The sequence below is a fragment of the Moschus berezovskii genome, chromosome 10 (genome assembly GCF_049115385.1).
Source record: "Moschus berezovskii isolate FMDL1 chromosome 10, NW_MosBer_1.0, whole genome shotgun sequence".
NCBI classification, from domain to species: domain Eukaryota; kingdom Metazoa; phylum Chordata; class Mammalia; order Artiodactyla; family Moschidae; genus Moschus; species Moschus berezovskii.
The window spans coordinates 19,592,299-19,611,329 of record NC_142469.1 but is presented as its reverse complement, the minus strand read 5'-3'; the positions used below and the strand labels follow the sequence as shown (position 1 = coordinate 19,611,329).

The 19,031-nt window shown below is 35.3% G+C and overlaps 1 protein-coding gene across 4 annotated transcripts in view; it reads right to left on the bottom strand.

Annotated features, from left to right (window-relative positions):
* The window catches only part of SENP6 (SUMO specific peptidase 6), a 137,375-nt gene that overhangs the window by 76,515 nt on the left and 41,829 nt on the right, over window positions 1-19,031 (bottom strand). For 2 of the 4 annotated variants that reach the window (XM_055433444.2, XM_088840543.1), the window contains exons 4-6: window positions 12,873-13,015; window positions 8,874-8,969; window positions 3,928-3,948 (exon numbers count right to left, since the gene is read on the bottom strand). In XM_055433444.2, the coding sequence (XP_055289419.1) occupies window positions 3,928-3,948; window positions 8,874-8,969; window positions 12,873-13,015 (260 nt within the window). Of the gene's footprint in view, window positions 1-3,927; window positions 3,949-8,873; window positions 8,970-12,872; window positions 13,016-19,031 lie in introns of those variants that run through there. The other 2 variants (XM_055433448.2, XM_055433451.2) reach the window with 2 other exon arrangements.

The window sequence follows — 19,031 nt, the reverse complement described above, 5'->3', positions numbered from 1 at the left end:
TGTATCTGAGTCTACATTCAGTCCGTGGTTACATGTTAGCTTTGTAGCTGAATTTCTCTGAACATCTAAAGAAACCATATTGTTACACTACATCACTTCATCCAATTGTACTTTTAAACATAGAACTTATTATTAGGTGCTTTACTTATTATCAGTTTTTGCCCATCAAAATGTAAACTACAGGAGAACAGAGGTCTCACCTGTTTTGTTCATCACTGTATTCTTATGCCTAGAACATAGCAGGCACTTGATAAATAGTTGGAAGGAATAAACGTATATAACTAAAAGGCAGTATGCAATTGGAAGTGTATTTATCAGGTCAAACAATTATCTAAATATTGCAGTACAAGGACAACAATGTCAAAACTGAACCACTGGCTACCATGCAGCCACCATAAAGGAATTCAAAATATTAGCCTACGTGAAAATAATATAATTCAGGCATGGTAAACTAAACGTTTATTGACTAGGCAGGCTAGCTGGAAGTTGAACACAGCTGGATTCTCTAGTCTGTTTACTGTCCTAATTTCTTTTTAGACCTTCTCTATGTTCCCATATTCAGTCACTGTTTTCCTCACAGTACGCTTTATTATGTGGCAAGGCATGTCATTCTTCTCACAAAATTAAGACTGTTGCTCTTCTCCAATATTTACCCTTTGAAACAAACTTGAGTCAACTGGTCAAATTTCTTAGAGTAACAAAGTCAACAGGATTTCTGACTAAAACTCCATTAAATTTATCTTAAGGAGCAACTCTATCAAATAACCAACCAGGAACCAAATATATGCCTCAAATAAGGTTCTTTAGGTATATTTATAAGGCAGTTATACATCATTAATTTTATTATTGAATATTTTAGTTTCTACTGTGAATGAAATTCTGGTTTTTTCAATATATACTTCAATTCATCAGTGAATTAAAAAAATTATTATTAGTCTTACAATCGACTATCTTGCTATACTCTTATTTCTCAGATATCAAGATAGTATTTTATAAGGCTAATATAAATTGGTACTACCTATCTGCAAAACAATTTGGCAGTACCTATCAAGAGCATTAAAAATATTTGTAAAGAATCCTTCCCAGAGATTTATCTTAGGAGACATATTTAGAAATTTATATACAAAGTTGTTCAACAATGTGTCATATACAACAGTGAAAAACAACCAGACGTGGGCTATTGGGTAAATAAATTATGTATATCTGCAGAACAAGCTATTATATGATCATTAAAAATCATTTTTAGAAGCCAAAACTCAGAATATGCAGTTGTACTTTTATTATGATCCCCTGTTAGATATATTTAAAGAACACAGGAAAAAATATTGTAAAAGAAATGTATAAAGGTGCTAATTATGTATTTTCTATTTTAAGAACTTCTTAAAAATTATAAAATATTTCATATAACAGTTGTCTTTTTAAACATACCCCATATTTAGGTAAACATGTCTAGTATTTCACATATATTCTTTTACTACATTTTTTTCACCTTTGTACCTGTTATTTCAAAATTCTGTATAATATGAACATACTATTTATAATAAAATATTTTAAAAAGTTTTGAAATTACTACATGCTCATTTCATAATGGGTCACATGTAGAGGGGGGAAAAAAGTTCTAATACCAGATTAAGTATTCCAGGTTGCTGGTGCCAGCACGTACACTGTATTCACAACCCACTGTCCAAGAGTCAGAAAAGTCACTTAATTCACCAATGTCACTCACAGCAATCTTTTTAAGTTTGAAAGCTCTGGACCTTAAAATCATTGTTTATTATTTATTCCAGCTTGGTTTTAAATCTAAAATATACCTCATTGTGCCCAGTATAAAGTTTAACCTTCCAGAACTCCCTGTCTTTCAGTTTATTACATAAGCTATGCTCTTGTAAAGCAATCATTTAGTTCAGAGATTTGTAGTCCTTCATATGTTAAGGGATAAAGATAAAAGGTTTTCTATTGCTCTTCAAAGGTCAGAAAAAAAGATGTGACTTGGCTTATAAGAAGGGAGGGGAAAAGGCCTATGTGAAAAAAAAGTTCCAGAGTAAAATCTACTGACAGAAAATTTCTCAGCTTAACTCTGACAAAAATAAAATAATTTTAGGTAAGAATCCAAAGGATTAATGGACTAAATTGAACCTAACAGTAACAAAGGTGCTAAATAAAGTACTCCAGTGTATTTCTGTATTTTATAAATACCTGCAGGTTTATGCTAGTCCCTGACAGTAATGCTGGTACAAAAGACAAAGAATCTCAGCATCTATTACAGATATTTCAAACTTTACAGAATATATGTCACTTTGAAGTAATTAACTCATTTGTTCTTCACAAATCTCCTTCAAAATTGGGCAAACATTCCCATTTTAGAGTAAGTTATATGGTAATGCTGGTTACTTAATTCTATACCTTTTGATTCCTATTCCAGTATTATTCCAACAAGAATATAAGCTCCAAGAGGGTAGGGATTTCTGTCTGCTCCTAGAAGAGTGCCTTGGCACATAGAGTCACTAGAATATTTGCTGAATGTATAAGTGAATAAATTTCCACAACAGAAATATGCCTAAGAAGCCAAAGCAGTGGGGAAAAAAATCAGTTTAACTCTCCAAGGCTATTGGGAGAAAGAGAATAATCTAAGCTCTATACTACTCTGATAATATAACAATACCTGCATTTTATCTACTATAACACACAGGAAGGAATGTTTATTTCTATAAAACAACAGTCTGGTTCATGTGTGACTGTATAGTTATCTAATGTATATTCTTCAGCAATTTTATTAAAAACATCGTATTAATGGCCTTCCCTCCAAAATGAGTCACTTATGAGTTTAAATTTTAAAAGACATAAAATCTATATCTGACAAGAAATAATAATTTACTCAAAGAGAAATAGAAAAATAAATTTTCTTTTCCAGGAGATAGGTAATAAAATATCTTCACAACCCATTCATTTAAAACATATAACTGTGAGGTATTTCAGAATTATAAAATAATGTGCCTAAATCTTTTGCAGACAGAATCACCTTTACAGCTCAGAAACTTGATGTTCATGAAGTAAGATGGAATCTATAGCATTCTATAAAATACTGTAAGTTGTCCTCTCTGCTTCCTCTACACCTTTAAACAAAAGTATAGAGTCAAAGCCACACAATTAAATCCAATTATAGAATGTCCCTTCTTTTGACCGTCACCAATGACACAAACGTATTGGCTTAATACAAGGGTTGTTAACCTGTTTGCGGAGGGGAGAATTCATAAAAGGTTCCTGAGATTCAGGGAAGCAAGAAAAAAAGATACGCACATGCACAAAAATTTCCACATATACACACTGAGGAGAGAGCTATTCTTAAGGGTACTTGCTTCAAAACAACTACAATCATTTCACTATTCAAAGAAATGTGCTCTTAAAAACTTGTTTCTATGTTATTTACATTATTCAACATTTCTGCTAAAGGATGATGTGCCTGCCAGAATTATTACATAGGGAACAAAGAAGGATCATAAAATTGTGTCACAAATTTTTGGGTCAGAATAGAGTTTTAACTCCAAGCTTAAGGTATTCTACTCAATTTTTCATCTTACTCTAATAAAGTATTAAGCAAAAATATTATCACTAAAATACAACAAGAAATATTCATATTATGTAATTGAAAATAATTTTACTACTAAGATCCTGAAATACTTTATTTAAAGTAGTTACACATCAGTATAAATACATAATAATCATTCACGGAAAAAAGTATGTTGAGAATTACGGTGAAATATTACTCACGTAAGTCAAATATCATGTTGTGCTATTAATGTTTCCTTTTAGTAAAATAATTAATAAGCTTAATGATGAACCCTAATTCATTGATTTTTTCAAAGCATATAAATAATATGATACTTTATTGTTGTATCCATGCTCTAATTTCATCAATATTAAGCTTACCTTTCCTTTTGGTCCAGACTGCTTAAAACATGAAAAAGAAAAAAAATGTAAGAGGCAAGACCTCATTTTTGATATATCACTATAGCTTTAGTAAGTGCAGTCAATTAGGCAAAACTATGATTTACTTGTTTTAAATACATCACATATGTTATATACTAGTGCTTTCCATCCTCTCAGATATGTAAACTGGTTTTCAACTTTTGTCAGTACAGAAATTAATTTATATCTAAACATATTTAAAGAAGAAAAAAGAATGTATAAAGATAAAAAAACTCTTGAAAGAGCTTTATTTAACGATACAACATTTGAGGACATGTGTTATTTAGAGTGGTTACAGCAACAGTCTCCAAGGAACAATACAATTTCTAAAAGCTGTACAGTTTTTAGAAGTCTCAATCCTTTTACCAGGTGTGATTCCAGTAGTCCCTTGGTTATCTGCATGGGATGGGTTCTAGGACCCCATGCAGATACCAAAACAGTGGGTGCTCACATTCCTTATATAAAAAAGTATGGTATTTCCTCCCACAGACCGCAAATCATTTCTGAATTACTTATAGTACCTAATACAATGTAAATGTTATATAAACAGCTGCAAGCACCAGCAAATTCAAGTTTTGGTTTTTGGAACTTTCTGGAATTCTTTCCTTGAATATTTTTTATCTGTGGTTGGTTGTATCCACAGATGTGCAACCTCCAGATACAGAAGTCCGACTGTATTTGCTTCTGAGCAAAAAAATAAAATAAAATAAAAATTTAAGGTTGAAACTTTTCCATAAAAGCTTTATATTAAATACAAATATACTATATGGCTGGAGACACTAGAAAAAATCTTGGGACTTAAAATAGTGGCCTCTAATCAAAAGTCCAAAGTATAAAAGGTCCAGCCTTTTCCATAGTTCATGGAAAATTTAAAAAGCTATCAACATCAGTTACTCAAAGGTTTTTATAAAACCCTCAATTTAGAATAAGTCACATTCTACAATTATTCCTATTACAAAGAAAACTAAATATTCAGAACTATAAGCAAAACAAAGTTAACAAAAATCTGAGTCCCCATATTAACTCCTGAATTCCTATCATGTGAAGCATACAAGTAAAATATCCATTCAATCCTGGCAAATTAAGAAAAAATAATATGGTAAGTTGGTTTTACATAAATATTGAAAAGAAACACTTATCTCTTTAAAAAAATTTTTAATGATAAGGAAAAGAATTATTACAAACTTACATGAATACCATATTTGAAATTTTACTTCTGTTATTTAAAAACTGTGATAATCTGTATAAGATAAATTTACATTGGACAAATGACAGAAAAATGAAGGAAAATTATCTATGATAAACCTATTAAAGTGAAACAAAATATAAACATAAAAGCTCAATCTGTCTGTCCGTATGTATTTATTTCTAATGGTGTTACATTTTTAGGAAAAGTAAAATGAAAACCAAAACTTAGGCATTAATACCTAATCTAGTCACTTCCTACTCTACACTTGCTATGCCCAGAGTTCTCACTATGGTGAAGAGAGTTTAGTACCACAGACGGTAAAAGAAAGAGGGAGAAGACACAGAAGAAACGGGCTTGGTTCTTTCCAATAAACCAAAGGAGTTAGGAAGAAAACAAAACCCAAAAATATATACATTCATGTTCATGTCTCTTACACTTGAAAAAAATGCATCTTCTATGATATTTAACTAATGAGTTATGGCAGTTTTCCAATACTCCTCACCTCAATATGTGTTTATTATCAAGCCCTGCCCTAGAAGAGCTTATATATTGAAAGAAAGAGAGAAAGAAAGAATAAAAGAAGGAATAAAGCTTTTAAAAAATGAGACAGGAAGCCATTATTGGTAATGTAAGACTTCGTGAAACTGTTGATTTAATGTTCGTTTTGGACTACTTCTGCTCTTAAAATTAAAAAAAAAAAACAAGTTGACTGATTCTGGTATCCATGACTTTATTTTGGACTTCAATTTGATCTAAGTGGTACTTTTCATTAATAATGAAATCTTGCTTATTCCAGGAGCCCATTTTCCCATATATGAATTGTATATGCTTATGTAAACATTCATGTTCCCCTAGAGTCCTTTTAAGTCTACCTAGCCTTAATTAAAAAAAAAAAAAGTGAAAATGTAAACAAAACATAAATCAATAAATAAGCTCTGGTTAAAGTTAGGAGTGGAGATGGTACAGTTATAAAATTTTTTAATTTTCTGCATTTCATTTTTTCTATACTATCTCCATCACTATTGGTAAGTATATAAACAACCTACCTTTTAAATATGAATTAACATTTGGAATAGCAGTAAGAAACCAGACTGCACCCATAATATCCTCCAAATAGCTAATCTGATCTGATACTTTTAATACTCCTTTCTTTCAGATTAAAAAGGTGAGATGCACTTATTTCAATATCTTAAAAATTATTCAAAATGCAGGTCTGATTTACTTAAAAGACAAATCATACCACTCACCCCAGGAGGCATGATTATGTGTGAATTACCAACTAGTGACACTGCCTTTAATTTCAAATGCAGAGGTGAGAAAAAAATAAAAATTAGGTGAAACCGTAAAAGCCAGTGTGTTTTTACACATCTGAGGCCTGACAATTTTGCCGACACTACACTAATTAAAACCAAAAGTTTGCTACCTATCATCTTGGGTGAAGGCTTTTTTCATGCCCACTGAAGATGTGGTTCCTACCCCATGGAGTGTTCTCTTCTAGCTAAAACACTTAAAAGCTTCTTTAATACTTCCTTTGTGAATTTTTCACTGCTATAAATAGTACTATACACACTTTGTATATTGCTACACCATACTCAACAGGTAAACATTTGTTTACTTGTTACTCTGTCTTCTACCCTAACCAAACTTGAGGTTCAAGGAAAGAACTGTCATACTCATCTTTGACTACTCTGTACCTATGTATGTAGGTACATGTATGTAGCATCCTGCATGCTTAATCGTGTTCCACTCTTTGCAACCCTTTGGACTCTAGCCCGTCAGGCTCCTCTGTCCATGGGATTTTCCAGGCAAGAATACTGGAGTGGGTTGCCATTTCCTCCTCTGGGGATCTTCCCGACCCAGGGAACGAACCTGCATCTCCTATGTCTCCTGCATTGCAGATGGATTCTTTACCCACTGAGCCATAGGTATGTGGCATAAAATCACTCAAAACTTTTGAAGGAAGGAAATTGGGAAAACTCTCAATGACTGGTGTTTGCACGTCAAAATCTTTTTAATGACAGTCACATTGCAGTAGCACTAAGAAATATTTACTCTATGAGAGACAAACATAAGGAGAATCTGTCCTGTAGACATGACACTTCACATTTTTCCTTAATGCCCCTACTTGTTCTTCACTTGTATTTTCACTCAGGATTGTTTTATAAATACAAATTAAATCAGGTTTTTTATTTTTCTAAGAAACATTATTTTACTAATAAATACCACTCCTATTGACAGAAACTAATCTTTTATACAGAGACATAATGTATAAGGTAATGTATACCTTATACATGGTAAGGTATAAGAGGTGCCATGACATAGAAAAATTAAAAAAAAAAAACACACAAGCCAATTCCCAAACTGAAATCCATTTTTAACATTACCAATGAAGAAAGGCGAGATGGGGAGGATAAGGCATAGTGTAAATAGTTCTAAACTAATAGGTAACTTCTAAACCAGTAATAATTTTGGTTGTAGAATATATCACTTGATTATAAAAAATTAGTATTTCAACTTACACCTCATTTTCAAAATAGAAAGGAGAGAGATTTTTCTCAGTGATGAATTTTATTAATGTGATCAGCATATGAGAAACAGTGTGTCTGTCCTTCTAAACTTTCTTCCCCTTAATTACTTTCCTTTTATTGTTTCTTCTCATGTTGTGCCACGTGTGGGCCACAGAGCTTGATTTGTAAGGCAAGTCAATTTTTTGGTATGTATAATAATTTGTCCATCTTTTTAGCTGAATTTCTAAAACATCTTACATTAAATCTATGAAAAATAATATATTTAGGCAAAGAAAAGATTTTCTTATTGAGCTAAAGTATGAGAAAAATTTAAGGTTTTTAAGTTGAAACTCTATGCTATAGCAAATACAGCAAGGGTAAGAGTCAGGACACATTTTCTCAATGAAGAGCAGTCTAGATCAGCAGTCTAAAAACTGAAGAAAAACATCTAGTACATATTTTAAAATGAACATCTAGCACATCTTAAAAAATGTGCTTAAAAAATTTAAGCTTTACTAGCTATAAAAATTTAATGCAACTATTCAAAATACAAGAAATAGAGATAAATTATTTTGTAATTGTTGGAGCCTAAAAATTTTTTTGTCAGCTGAAATTGACGAAGAACTGAAATTCAACTGAAACTTCATTACCATCCAAAAATGGCTATGAAAAACCTCAAAAGCATCTAAGAACATCAACTATTACACTATCACTTGCACTATTTCAAGATTCAAGAAGTACTTTCATGATCAATGAGAACAGCCATATTTATGAAAACACAAAAATTTCTCATTTAAAACTAACAATATGATTTACTTTGATACTATGAAATCTTATAAACCTTACAAGGAAAGTAAAGTAATAACTATAGTTTTACTCATCAGAACTAAACTACCAGCTAAAGACTTCTCCATCAAATGTAAAACTCAGCTTAATTTAACAGGAACATAATCCAATAGAATGGATTTTACTTAAAATGTCTCTCTTTACAGACTGCGATTTATTTAAAAGTAGATATAAAATAATAAAATTGTGCGGCATGAATTATATCAGAAACATGAGTATCTCTTTAGAGACAATGGAAACACAGTGAAGTTCTAGAAAGTAAGAAAAAAAAGTTTTTTGTTTTTTTTTTTAAAAAAAGGCAGTGACCAACTCTTATTAAAAAGGATAATAAGTATATACTAAACAATGGTAATTAGAATCCTTACCTTTGGGCTGCTGTTTTTACTATTGCTATCTGTGCATTAGCATGAGGAAAACGTCTTACAGTTCCAGAACATAATGATGCACTCTGTGTATTTTCACTGCAAAATCAAGAAACAAAGAATAAATTAAACAGTGAAAAATTACATATACATAAGAAAAATACATCCTTTAAAATCTGAGGACACACACAAAAAACTTAACCACTTATAAGAACTTTTTTATACATAAACCCACTGCCCATGTTAAGTTTTCCAATAGTTTCCACTTTCTGAATATGTCTCCAAAATGTTTCCAATCCAGTTTGTTAAAGAAGGTAAAGAGTAGAACATTAGAACAGAAATGAGGAATTCTAAATGTATATTTCACATTGTAATATTTCCTGCAAATTCATTCAGATATATTTCTTCTTATTCTCTATTTAGGAATATCCATTGAGGGAAAAAAAGCTTTTAAACAATATACTATGAATATACAAAGCTTTCTTATGTGCCAAAATAATAATAAGTGTTAATTATAAAAAAAAATTAAAAGTGCTAAATTCTACTTTTGACTCTCCATTGACTTGAAAATTATTTAGCCTTTATGTTTCTCAGTTGACTATAAACTGAGAAAGTAAAAATAAAACTGATTTCAATCCTATTTCTGGGATATGCAATAGACCAATCAGATCAGTAATAGTGGTTCACTATGACAACAACAAGAAAAGATGAATTGTATCTAGAAGAAAAGCTGAATAAGAAATCTTAAGAAAAAAAAAAAGAAAATAAAAGGAGTCCCTCCACTGAGAGTTTTGCCAAGCGAACTCACTGGTCATAGCAAACATACTCTTCAAACAACACAAGAGAAGACTCTACACATGGACATCACCAGATGGTCAATACTGAAATCAGACTGATTTTACTCTTTGTAGCTGAAGATGGAGAAACTCTATATAATAGTCAGCAAAAACAAGATCTGGAGCTGACTGTGGCTCAGATCATGCTCTCCTTATTGCAAATTCAGATTTGAATGTAGAGAAAACCACTAGGTCATTCATGTATGACCTAAGTCAAATCCCTTAAGATTATACAGTGGAAGTGACAAACAGATTCAACAGATTAGATCTGATAGAGGGCCTTAAGAACTATGGAGGGAGGTTAGTAACACTGTGGCAACCAAAACCATGCCCACAATAAAGAAGTACAAGAAGACAAGATGGTATTCTGAGGAGGCCTTACAAATAGATGAGAAAGAAGAAAACGGCAAAAAAAAAAAAGAAAAGATACACCCAAATGAATGCAGAGTTCCAAATAATAGCAAGGAGAGATAAGCCTTCTTAAATGAATGATGCAAAGAAACAGAGGAAAGCAATAGAATGAGAAAAGACTAGAGATCTTTTCAAGAAAATTAGAGATACCAAGGGAACATTTCATGTAAAGATGGGCTCAATAAAGGACAGAAATGGTAAGGATACAACAGAAGCAGAAGATAGTATGACTAAGAAGATGCTGCAACAATACATAGAACTGTACAAAAAAGGTCTTTAATAACCAAGATAAGCACGATGGTGTGATCACTCACCAAGAGCCAGACATCCAGGAGTGTAAAAGTCAAGTGGGCCTTAGGAAGCATTACCATGAACAAAGCTAGTGGAAGTGATGGAATGCCAGTTGAGCTATTTCAAATCCTAAAAGATGATGCTGTGAAAGTGCTGCACTCAACATGCCAGCAAATCTGGAAAACACAGCAGTGGCCACTGGACTGGAAAAGGTCAGTTTTATTCTGATCCCAGAGAAAGGCAATGCCGAAGTATGCTCAAACTACCATACAACTGTGCTCATTTCACACACTAGCAAGGTAAGGCTAAAAATCCTCCAAGCTAGGCTTCAACAGTACATGAACCAAGAACTTCCAGATGTACAAGCTGGATGTAGAAAAGGCAGAGGAACCAGAGATCACCAATTGCCAACATCCACTGGATCACAGAAAAAGCAAGAGAATTTCAGAAAAACACCTACTTCTGCTGCACTGACTACTATAAAGCTTTGACTGTGTGGATCACAACAAACTGTGTAAAATTCGTCAAGAGATGGGAATACCAGAGCACCTAATTTACCTCCTGAGAAACCTGTATGCAGGTCAAGAAGTAACAGTTAGAACAATACATGGAACAATGGACTGGTTCAAAATTGGCAAAGGAATACATCAAGGCTGTGTATTGTCACCCTGCTTATCTAATGTAAATGCAGAGTCCATCAAGCGAAATGCTGAGCTGGATGAAGCACAAGTTGGAATCAATACTGCTGGGAGAAATATCAATAACCTCAGACACCTAATGGCAAAAAGCAAAGAGTAATGAAAGAGACTCTTGATGAAGGTGAAAGAGGAGGGTGAAAAGCTGGCTTAAAACTCAACATTCAGAAAATTAAGATTATGGCATCTGCTCCCATCACTTCATGACAAATAGATGGGGGAAGAAGGGCAACAGCCCAGACTTTATTTTCTTGGGTTCCAAAATCACTGTGGATGGTGACACTAGCCATGAAATTAAAAGATGCTTGCTCCTTGGAAGAAAAGCTATGACAAATTTAGACAAATTTAAAAAGGAAAGATGTCACATCGCTGACAAAGGTTCATATAGTTAAAGCTATGGTTTTTCCAGTAGTCATGTATGGATGTGAGAGTTGGACCATAAATAGAAGGCTGAGCACCAAAGAACTGATGCTTCTGAATTGTGGTGTTGGAGAAGACTCTTGAGAGTCCCTTGGACTGCAAGGAGATCCAACCAGTCCATCCTAAAGGAGATCAGTCCTGGGTGTTCATTGGAAGGACTGATATTGAAGCTGAAACTCCAATACTTTGGCCACCTGATGCAAAGAATTAACTCATTGGAAAAGACCCTGAAGTTGGGAAAGATAGAAGGCAGGAGGAGAAGGGGACAACAGAGGTTGAGATGGTTGGATGGCATCACCGACTCAATGGACATGAGTTTGAGTAAACTCCGCAAGTTGGAGACGGATAGGGAGGCCTGGCATACTGCAGTCCATGGTGTCACAAAGAGTAGGACACGACTGAGCGACTGAACTGACTGACTGATCTTTAAGGATACTGAAGTATCTTTATGACTTAAGAGTGAGGAGTTATTTTTTTATAAGATCCAAATAGCATGAATCACAAGGTAAAAGTTGATTTGTTAATATTACGATGAAAGCTTTCAGGTCAATGAAGTACTGTACAAGCAAAATTAATAGATAGATAACTATTTAGGAAAAAATATTTGCATTCTTCAAAACCAAAATGGAATTTGTCTGTTTTATATATGGAATCCTTCCAAATACAAGGGAAAATAAGGAAGTATGAATAAGAGTCCCTCGGACAGCAAGGAGATCAATCCTAAAGGAAATCAACTCTGAAAATTCACTGGAAGGACTGATGCTGAAGCTCCCATATTTTGGCTACTTGAAGCGAGGAGCCGACTCACTGGAAAAGACCCTGATGATGGGAAAGACTGAGGGCAGGAGGAGAAGGGGGCAACAGAGGATGAGATGAGTGCATGGCATCAATGACTCAATGGACATGAGTGTGAGCAAACTCCAGGAGATGGTGAAGGACAGGGAAGCATGGCAATCTGTAGTCCATGGGGTGGCAAAGCGTTGGACACAACTCAGTGACTGACAACAACAACACTGAGATAATCCTGGTAAATATTTCCCAATGGGGACATGACTTTTAATTTTATGACCAATATTTTGCTGTTTGAAAGCAAGTTCATTTTATGAAATCCTCGTGTACCAAAATTTTCCTTTCAATATTTTCTTCCAAACCAAGAAATCACTGAAATCCATCCTATTCCCAAAATTCAAAGCAAAGAATTCACACACTAGGGCCATTCTACCTCTTGGCTCTACTGACAAACTGAAAACAAAAGGTACAGTTGGACCAATTGACCAAACGTGGCCAATTAGTTTCTGGTGTCAAACCATTTATCTTTTCCGTAGGGATGTATGGTAAAGTGCCTATACCTCAATTTCTTATTGTTGCTCAACATGTTAAGTCCAATTGCGTTGCCTTTCAAAGGTTTTAAACTTTCAGTCTTGTTTCGTCTTGCACATGTCTTCCAGGGATCAACAGAACTAGTAGCAACAATTTCAGATTGACGATTTAACTGTAAAAGATCCATAAATGTTAGAGTCAATAAACGACAAAGTAAGATAATTTATCAACAAGTATTTGAAAATCCATTTATTAAAAAAAGTAGTAAAAATACACCAGCTATTGGAAATGGGGGAAAGGGGTGGCAGTGGCACAGACTTAAAGAGTATTTCAACTGTAGTACATTTTTTCCCCTTAAGCACAACACAAAGATGTAGGAACATGTGTAATTATCATATTATTTCCCTTTCATTTCAGCATCACAGAAGATATTTGAGAAAATTATGAGAAAAACAAAAGGGATAAGGGTGGAGCATCTTAAGATAGCTCTTTCCTGAAAGCAAAATATAAACATTTCCCCTGCGTAACAGGGCCTTGATGCACCTGTAGGACAGGATAGCCAAATACAGCAGTAAGTCGTCACTGTACAAGGACTACGGCTTTAGCATCAAAGTTTCTATATAAACACAGAAACTGAGATAATGTCTCCATATCTTAATACTTGAAAATAATAATACAAATATACCAATAATCAACACATTGCAGTTAAGAAAAAAGTCCCAAGTTCTTAGTAATAGCTTGCCCAAATCAACATTTTAAAAATCACTCTTATCTACTTTTATATTGTTTTTAAAACAGCAGTCTAGTATTTTAAATTTTACTTTTTTATAAGAAAATAGTCATAAGAAGATAACTTTCTCTTCGCCAATCAATTATCTCCACAGAAACCTAAAAATTCCCTAAAAAAAAAAAATTTGCTACCAAAAAAAGTCTTTTTGTGAGGAGTTCATTGTGCCAAGACTGCTTTTGTTTTCAGGCATATGTATATTACAAACCCCCCCAAAGGTCTATTTTAAACACACTGCTTAACACTTTCTCCTCCTTGAGACAGTTTCTTACTTCTTAATCTTTCACAGTCATGTACTTTGGACTCCTCATTCATGACGATGACAGACAAGGTAAGTGGCTGAATCTTCCCTCTACTCTCTGAAAACTAGAAAAGCTGGACAAAATAGAAATTTTTTATAAAAGAAACTGTTTGAAGCACCTGGGGGATACCAAGACAGTGAAGAATTAAGTGACAGCTTTTGAACTGTGATGTTGGAGAAGACTCAAGGGTCTCTTGGACTGCAAGGAGATCCAACCAGTCCACCCTAAAGATCAGTCCTGGGTGTTCACTGGAAGGACTGATGTTGAGGCTGAAACTCCAATACTCTGGCCACCTGATGGGAAGAGCTAATTCATCTGAAAAGACCCTGATGCTGGGAAAGATTGAGGGCAGGAGAAGAAGGGGACGACATAGGATGAGATGGTTGGATGGCATCACCAACTCCATGGCCATGGGTGTGCGTGGACTCTGGGAGTTGGTGATGGACAGGGAGGCCTGGCGTGCTGCGGTTCATGGGGTCACAAAGAGTCGGACATGACTGAGCGACTGAACTGAACTAAACTGACAAGAAACTCAGAGGAAACTTCTAAGCCCAGACTCCTATTTTCCCGAGACACCTGCTGTCTCCAGAAGATGCAACTTCTGAGCCGCAGAAGATGAGAGGCTGAGAAGCTAAGCTGAATACCCAGCAGAGTCAGAGAGCTGGGGAGACAAAAGTAGAATTCAACATCCACTAAGTATGGACTGCCTCTTAAAACACCTCAAAATCTGAATGAGGATATATGAATATGGGTGAAGTAAGGATGAATTTGGAGAAGGCAGTGGCACCCCACTCCAGTACTCTTGCCTGGAAAATCCCATGGGCAGAGGAGCCTGGTGGGCTGCAGTCCATGAGGTCGCTAAGAGTCAGACATGGCTGAGCGACTTCACTTTCACTTTCATGCATTGGAGAAGGAAATGGCAACCCACTCCAGTGTTCTTGTCTGGAGAATCCCAGGGACGGGGGAGCCTGGTGGGCTGCCGTCTATGGGGTCGCATAGAGTTGGACACGATTGAAGTGACTTAGCAGCAGCAAGGGTGAATTAGAACTCTAAATCCAGCTTCCATTCATCTCAATCTCCAGTTCAAGTTTAGATTTTAGAGTAAATCTACGTGAATTACCTGGATGGCTTATTAAAACAAACTGCTGTGTCCAACCCTTACAGTTTATTCTGATTCAGTAGATTTGGGATGAGCCAGAGAATATGAATTTCTAACAAGTCTCCACGTTCACAGATACTGTTGAAAAGGGGACTACACAGCTAATGAGCCTCTGAGCCACAAATGCTGAAGCCTGCAGGCCCTAGAGCAGTGGCAACTACTAAGCCTATGTGCTGCAACTACCATATCCGTGTGCCTAGAGCCCGTGCTCAGCAACTAGAGAAACCACCGCAATGACAAGCCTGTGCACCTCAATGAAGTAGTGGCCCGCACACACCGCAACAAGAGAAAGGCCCTGTGCAGCAATGAAGACCCAGCACAGCCAAAAATAAATTAATACAGCAGTGTGCACATGCCAAAAAAAAATCCTGAGACACTTCCATTATAGACTAACCATTTAATTTCACCCCTCCATATACGGACAATTACACAAATAAATGACTGCTTAAGGCATTTGGCTCAGTGGTAAATAATCTGCCTGCCAATGCAGGAGACTGAGATGTGGGTTTGATCCCTGGGTTCAGGAAGATACCTTGGAGGGGGAAATGGCAACCCACTCCAGTATTCTTGCTGGGATAAGCCCATGGACAGAGGAACCTTCTGGGCTACAGCCCACAGGGTCTCAAACAGTCAGACACAACTGAGCGCAAACACACACACACACACATGGATAGGCATTATGGTAATTACTTTATACTCAATATCTCACTTCATCTGCATATTTTATATACATTTCAGTAGCTCTTCAGACTGGGATTCAGAAGCTCTACCTAAAACATCAGGTGAATTACTTGACACTACTGAACTGAATGACAGGATTAATATGCTAAAATTTCCCACTTCAGTTCTCTTTCTCCAACAAAATCTCTTTACCATGTATCACTTAAACTTTATGGGAACTCTGTTCCCAGGTTATTAAAGATCACTAAGCTTAGAAAGCAAAGTAACTTGTCTAAACAAATGGATTTGAACAAAGTAGTGACCCAACCACAAACCCTATGCTTTCCCATAGTACACTGCATATAAGGAATTTTTTATAGTGTTACCTGCAGAAATGTGGGCTTCCCTAGTGGCTCAGACGGTAAAGAATGTGCCTGCAATGCAGGAGACCTGGGTTCAATTCCTGGGTTGGGAAGATCCCCTGGAGAAGGATTGAATGGCTACCCACTCCAGTATTCTTGCCTGGACAATCCCATGGACAGAGGAGCCTGGCAGGCTACAATCCATAGGGTCACAAAGAGTCAGACATGAATGAGCAACTTTCACTTCACTTAATTTTGCAGAAATGTAAGTACTATAAATTATGGAAATATAATTATAGATATTAATTCTTAACAAGAGACAAACCCAAACTATGTTATTCCAAGTTAACACTCAAAATCGTAACATCTCAAAAATCAAAGGAATAAAAATTTCTTTATATGTTAATAAATGTAGAAAGCCAATCCTTCCTCTGAAGAAGTGGTTAACCCAAAATTATCTTACTCAATATACGGGCACGTAACTCAGCAAATTCAACCATATTTCTGACTAAGTGCTAAAACATTTTCAAATTCCCTTTTTAAGAAAATATTTAGGCACAGCAATAGACAACTCAAAGTTCATCATTAAAGCAAGATTTGCATAAGACAAATTCTTAAATTTCCCAATTCTGCTACCAATAGGTTACTATCAAAAGCTATATACAGTCAGCAATAAGACAAATAGTACTTTCAGTTTTGCAGACAACTCATGGAAAAATTTAGTATTGTTAAATTGCCTTAGGAAAGGGCCCTTACTATCTGTTACACCTAGAAAGTAGCTTGCAGGGGGTGGGGGCAGGGGGAATGTTACCCTATAGGAGAATCACTGGATGTAAATTTGTAAAAGATTCTCCTCACGCAGTTACAAACCTATAGTACACAATAAAAGCTGCCAGAAAATTTAGAGATATCTGTTGAATTAAAATACAACATATAAATTATTTCAGATACATGGAACATCTACTTTATGTAACAAATAATCTTTATTTTCTTTCATTTTACTCATATTCTTGGTGAAGCAAAAGTGAAAGTGAAGTCGCTGAGTTGTGTCCAACTCTTTGTGGCCCCATGGACTGTAGCCCACCAGGCTCCTCCTTCCATGGGATTCTCTAGGCAAGTATACTGGACTGGGTTGCTGTTTCCTTCTCCAGGTTACATAATAAATAATAATTTTTATTTTCCTTCTTTTACTCGTATTCTTGGTAATCTACATCAAATTATTGGGAGAAAAGGTGTAAACAAGTAAAGTTCAAGCCATTTATGACCATCTCTTGGATTAGAGCACTACTATTATTCAGTCTAAAAGTGAAACTGAAAGTTGTTCAGTCCTGTGTGACTCTGCAACCTCACTGACTGTACTATACAATCCATGGAATTCTCCAGGCGAGAATACTGGAGTGGGTAGTCGAGCCCTTCTCCATGGTATCTTCCCGAGCCAGAATCGAACCAGGGTCTCCTGCATTGCAGGAGGATTTTTTACCAACTGAGTTATGAGGAAAGCCGCAATTCAGCCTAAAGGCCCTCCAAAAACTTAAATTTTCCTTCCCCTCTAACAATCAGCTCCCAGGTAGCACTAGTGGCAAGGAACCCACTTGCCAATGCAGAGATGGTAAGAGACATGGGTTTGATCCCTGGGTCTGCAAGATCCCCTGGAGGAGGGCATGGCAACCAACTCCAGTATTTTTACCTGGAGAATCCCATGGACAGAGGAGGCTAGCAGGCTACAGTTCACAGGTCGCAAAGAGTCCACGTGAAAAGCCCTAGGTGGATTACAAAGTCTCAGAATTCTCACAACCATCCTATAGTTATACGTAGGCCTAAAATCTGATATCCTAAATAGTTTAATATGCGTTTCCCTGATGGCTCAATGGTAGAGAATCTGTCTGCAGTGTGGGAGACCCAGGTTTGATCCCTGGTTCAGGAAGATCCCTTGCAGGAGGAAACAGCAACCCACTCCAGTATTCTTGCCTGGAAAATTCCATTGACAGAAGAGTCTGGCAATTTACGGTAAATAGGGTTGCAAAGAGTGAGACGTGACTGACCAACTGAACATGCACACAGGCACTCTAATTCACAGACCATAGGCTGTGGGCCAGACTTGGCCTGTGAGCCTTGGTCTGCTAATCCTTATATTTTAACATTAATCATTAATAACTAATAAGCAGCCAGTTACCAGAATTATATAAGCTCCACAGGAATAAGAAAATTGTCTGTTTTGCTCTCCATAATCTAGAACACTGTTAACAATACATATTTTGCTACATGATTATTTCATTAGGATTGCTAAATGTGCAAAAGTTACCAACATGTGTATCTTCCACCCAATCTTACCACACATCACAATGACAATTAAAAAAAAAAGGAAATTCAGTATCTAAGGAAATTTAGCATCTAAGAATTTCAGAAAATAAGACAGTATAAAGGAATCTATAAAATGATTAAAGACATTAAAAATATATGTTAAATGTTCTGAAATTCTTAAAACTGAAATGGAAACAGTACAGAAAGAACAAGACACTATGAAAAACATAAAATCTTAAAAGAGAACCACTAGTTCTATAAATTATATTTAAATTGTTTTTTAAAAAAGAAATGAATGACTAAACAGCAGATTAGGTATAGCTGAAGATAAAAGTGAACTGGAAGACACAGCTGAGGAAACTATATAGAATACGGTACAGGAATGATTTTTTGGGGGGCCCTTTATCTTTCTTCTTTTACATATAAAATATACATTAAAGGGCATTAAAAAAAAAAGATGATCTACTTATACCTAATAAAATTAGTTCCAGAAAAAATGAGGAAAGGCAGTATCTAGATAATGACCAAATTTTTTTTCAGAATTAATAAAAAATATGCATCCTTTATATAAAGAGGCACAATGAAACTGCAGGAACCCAAAAGCAAAGAGATTATTC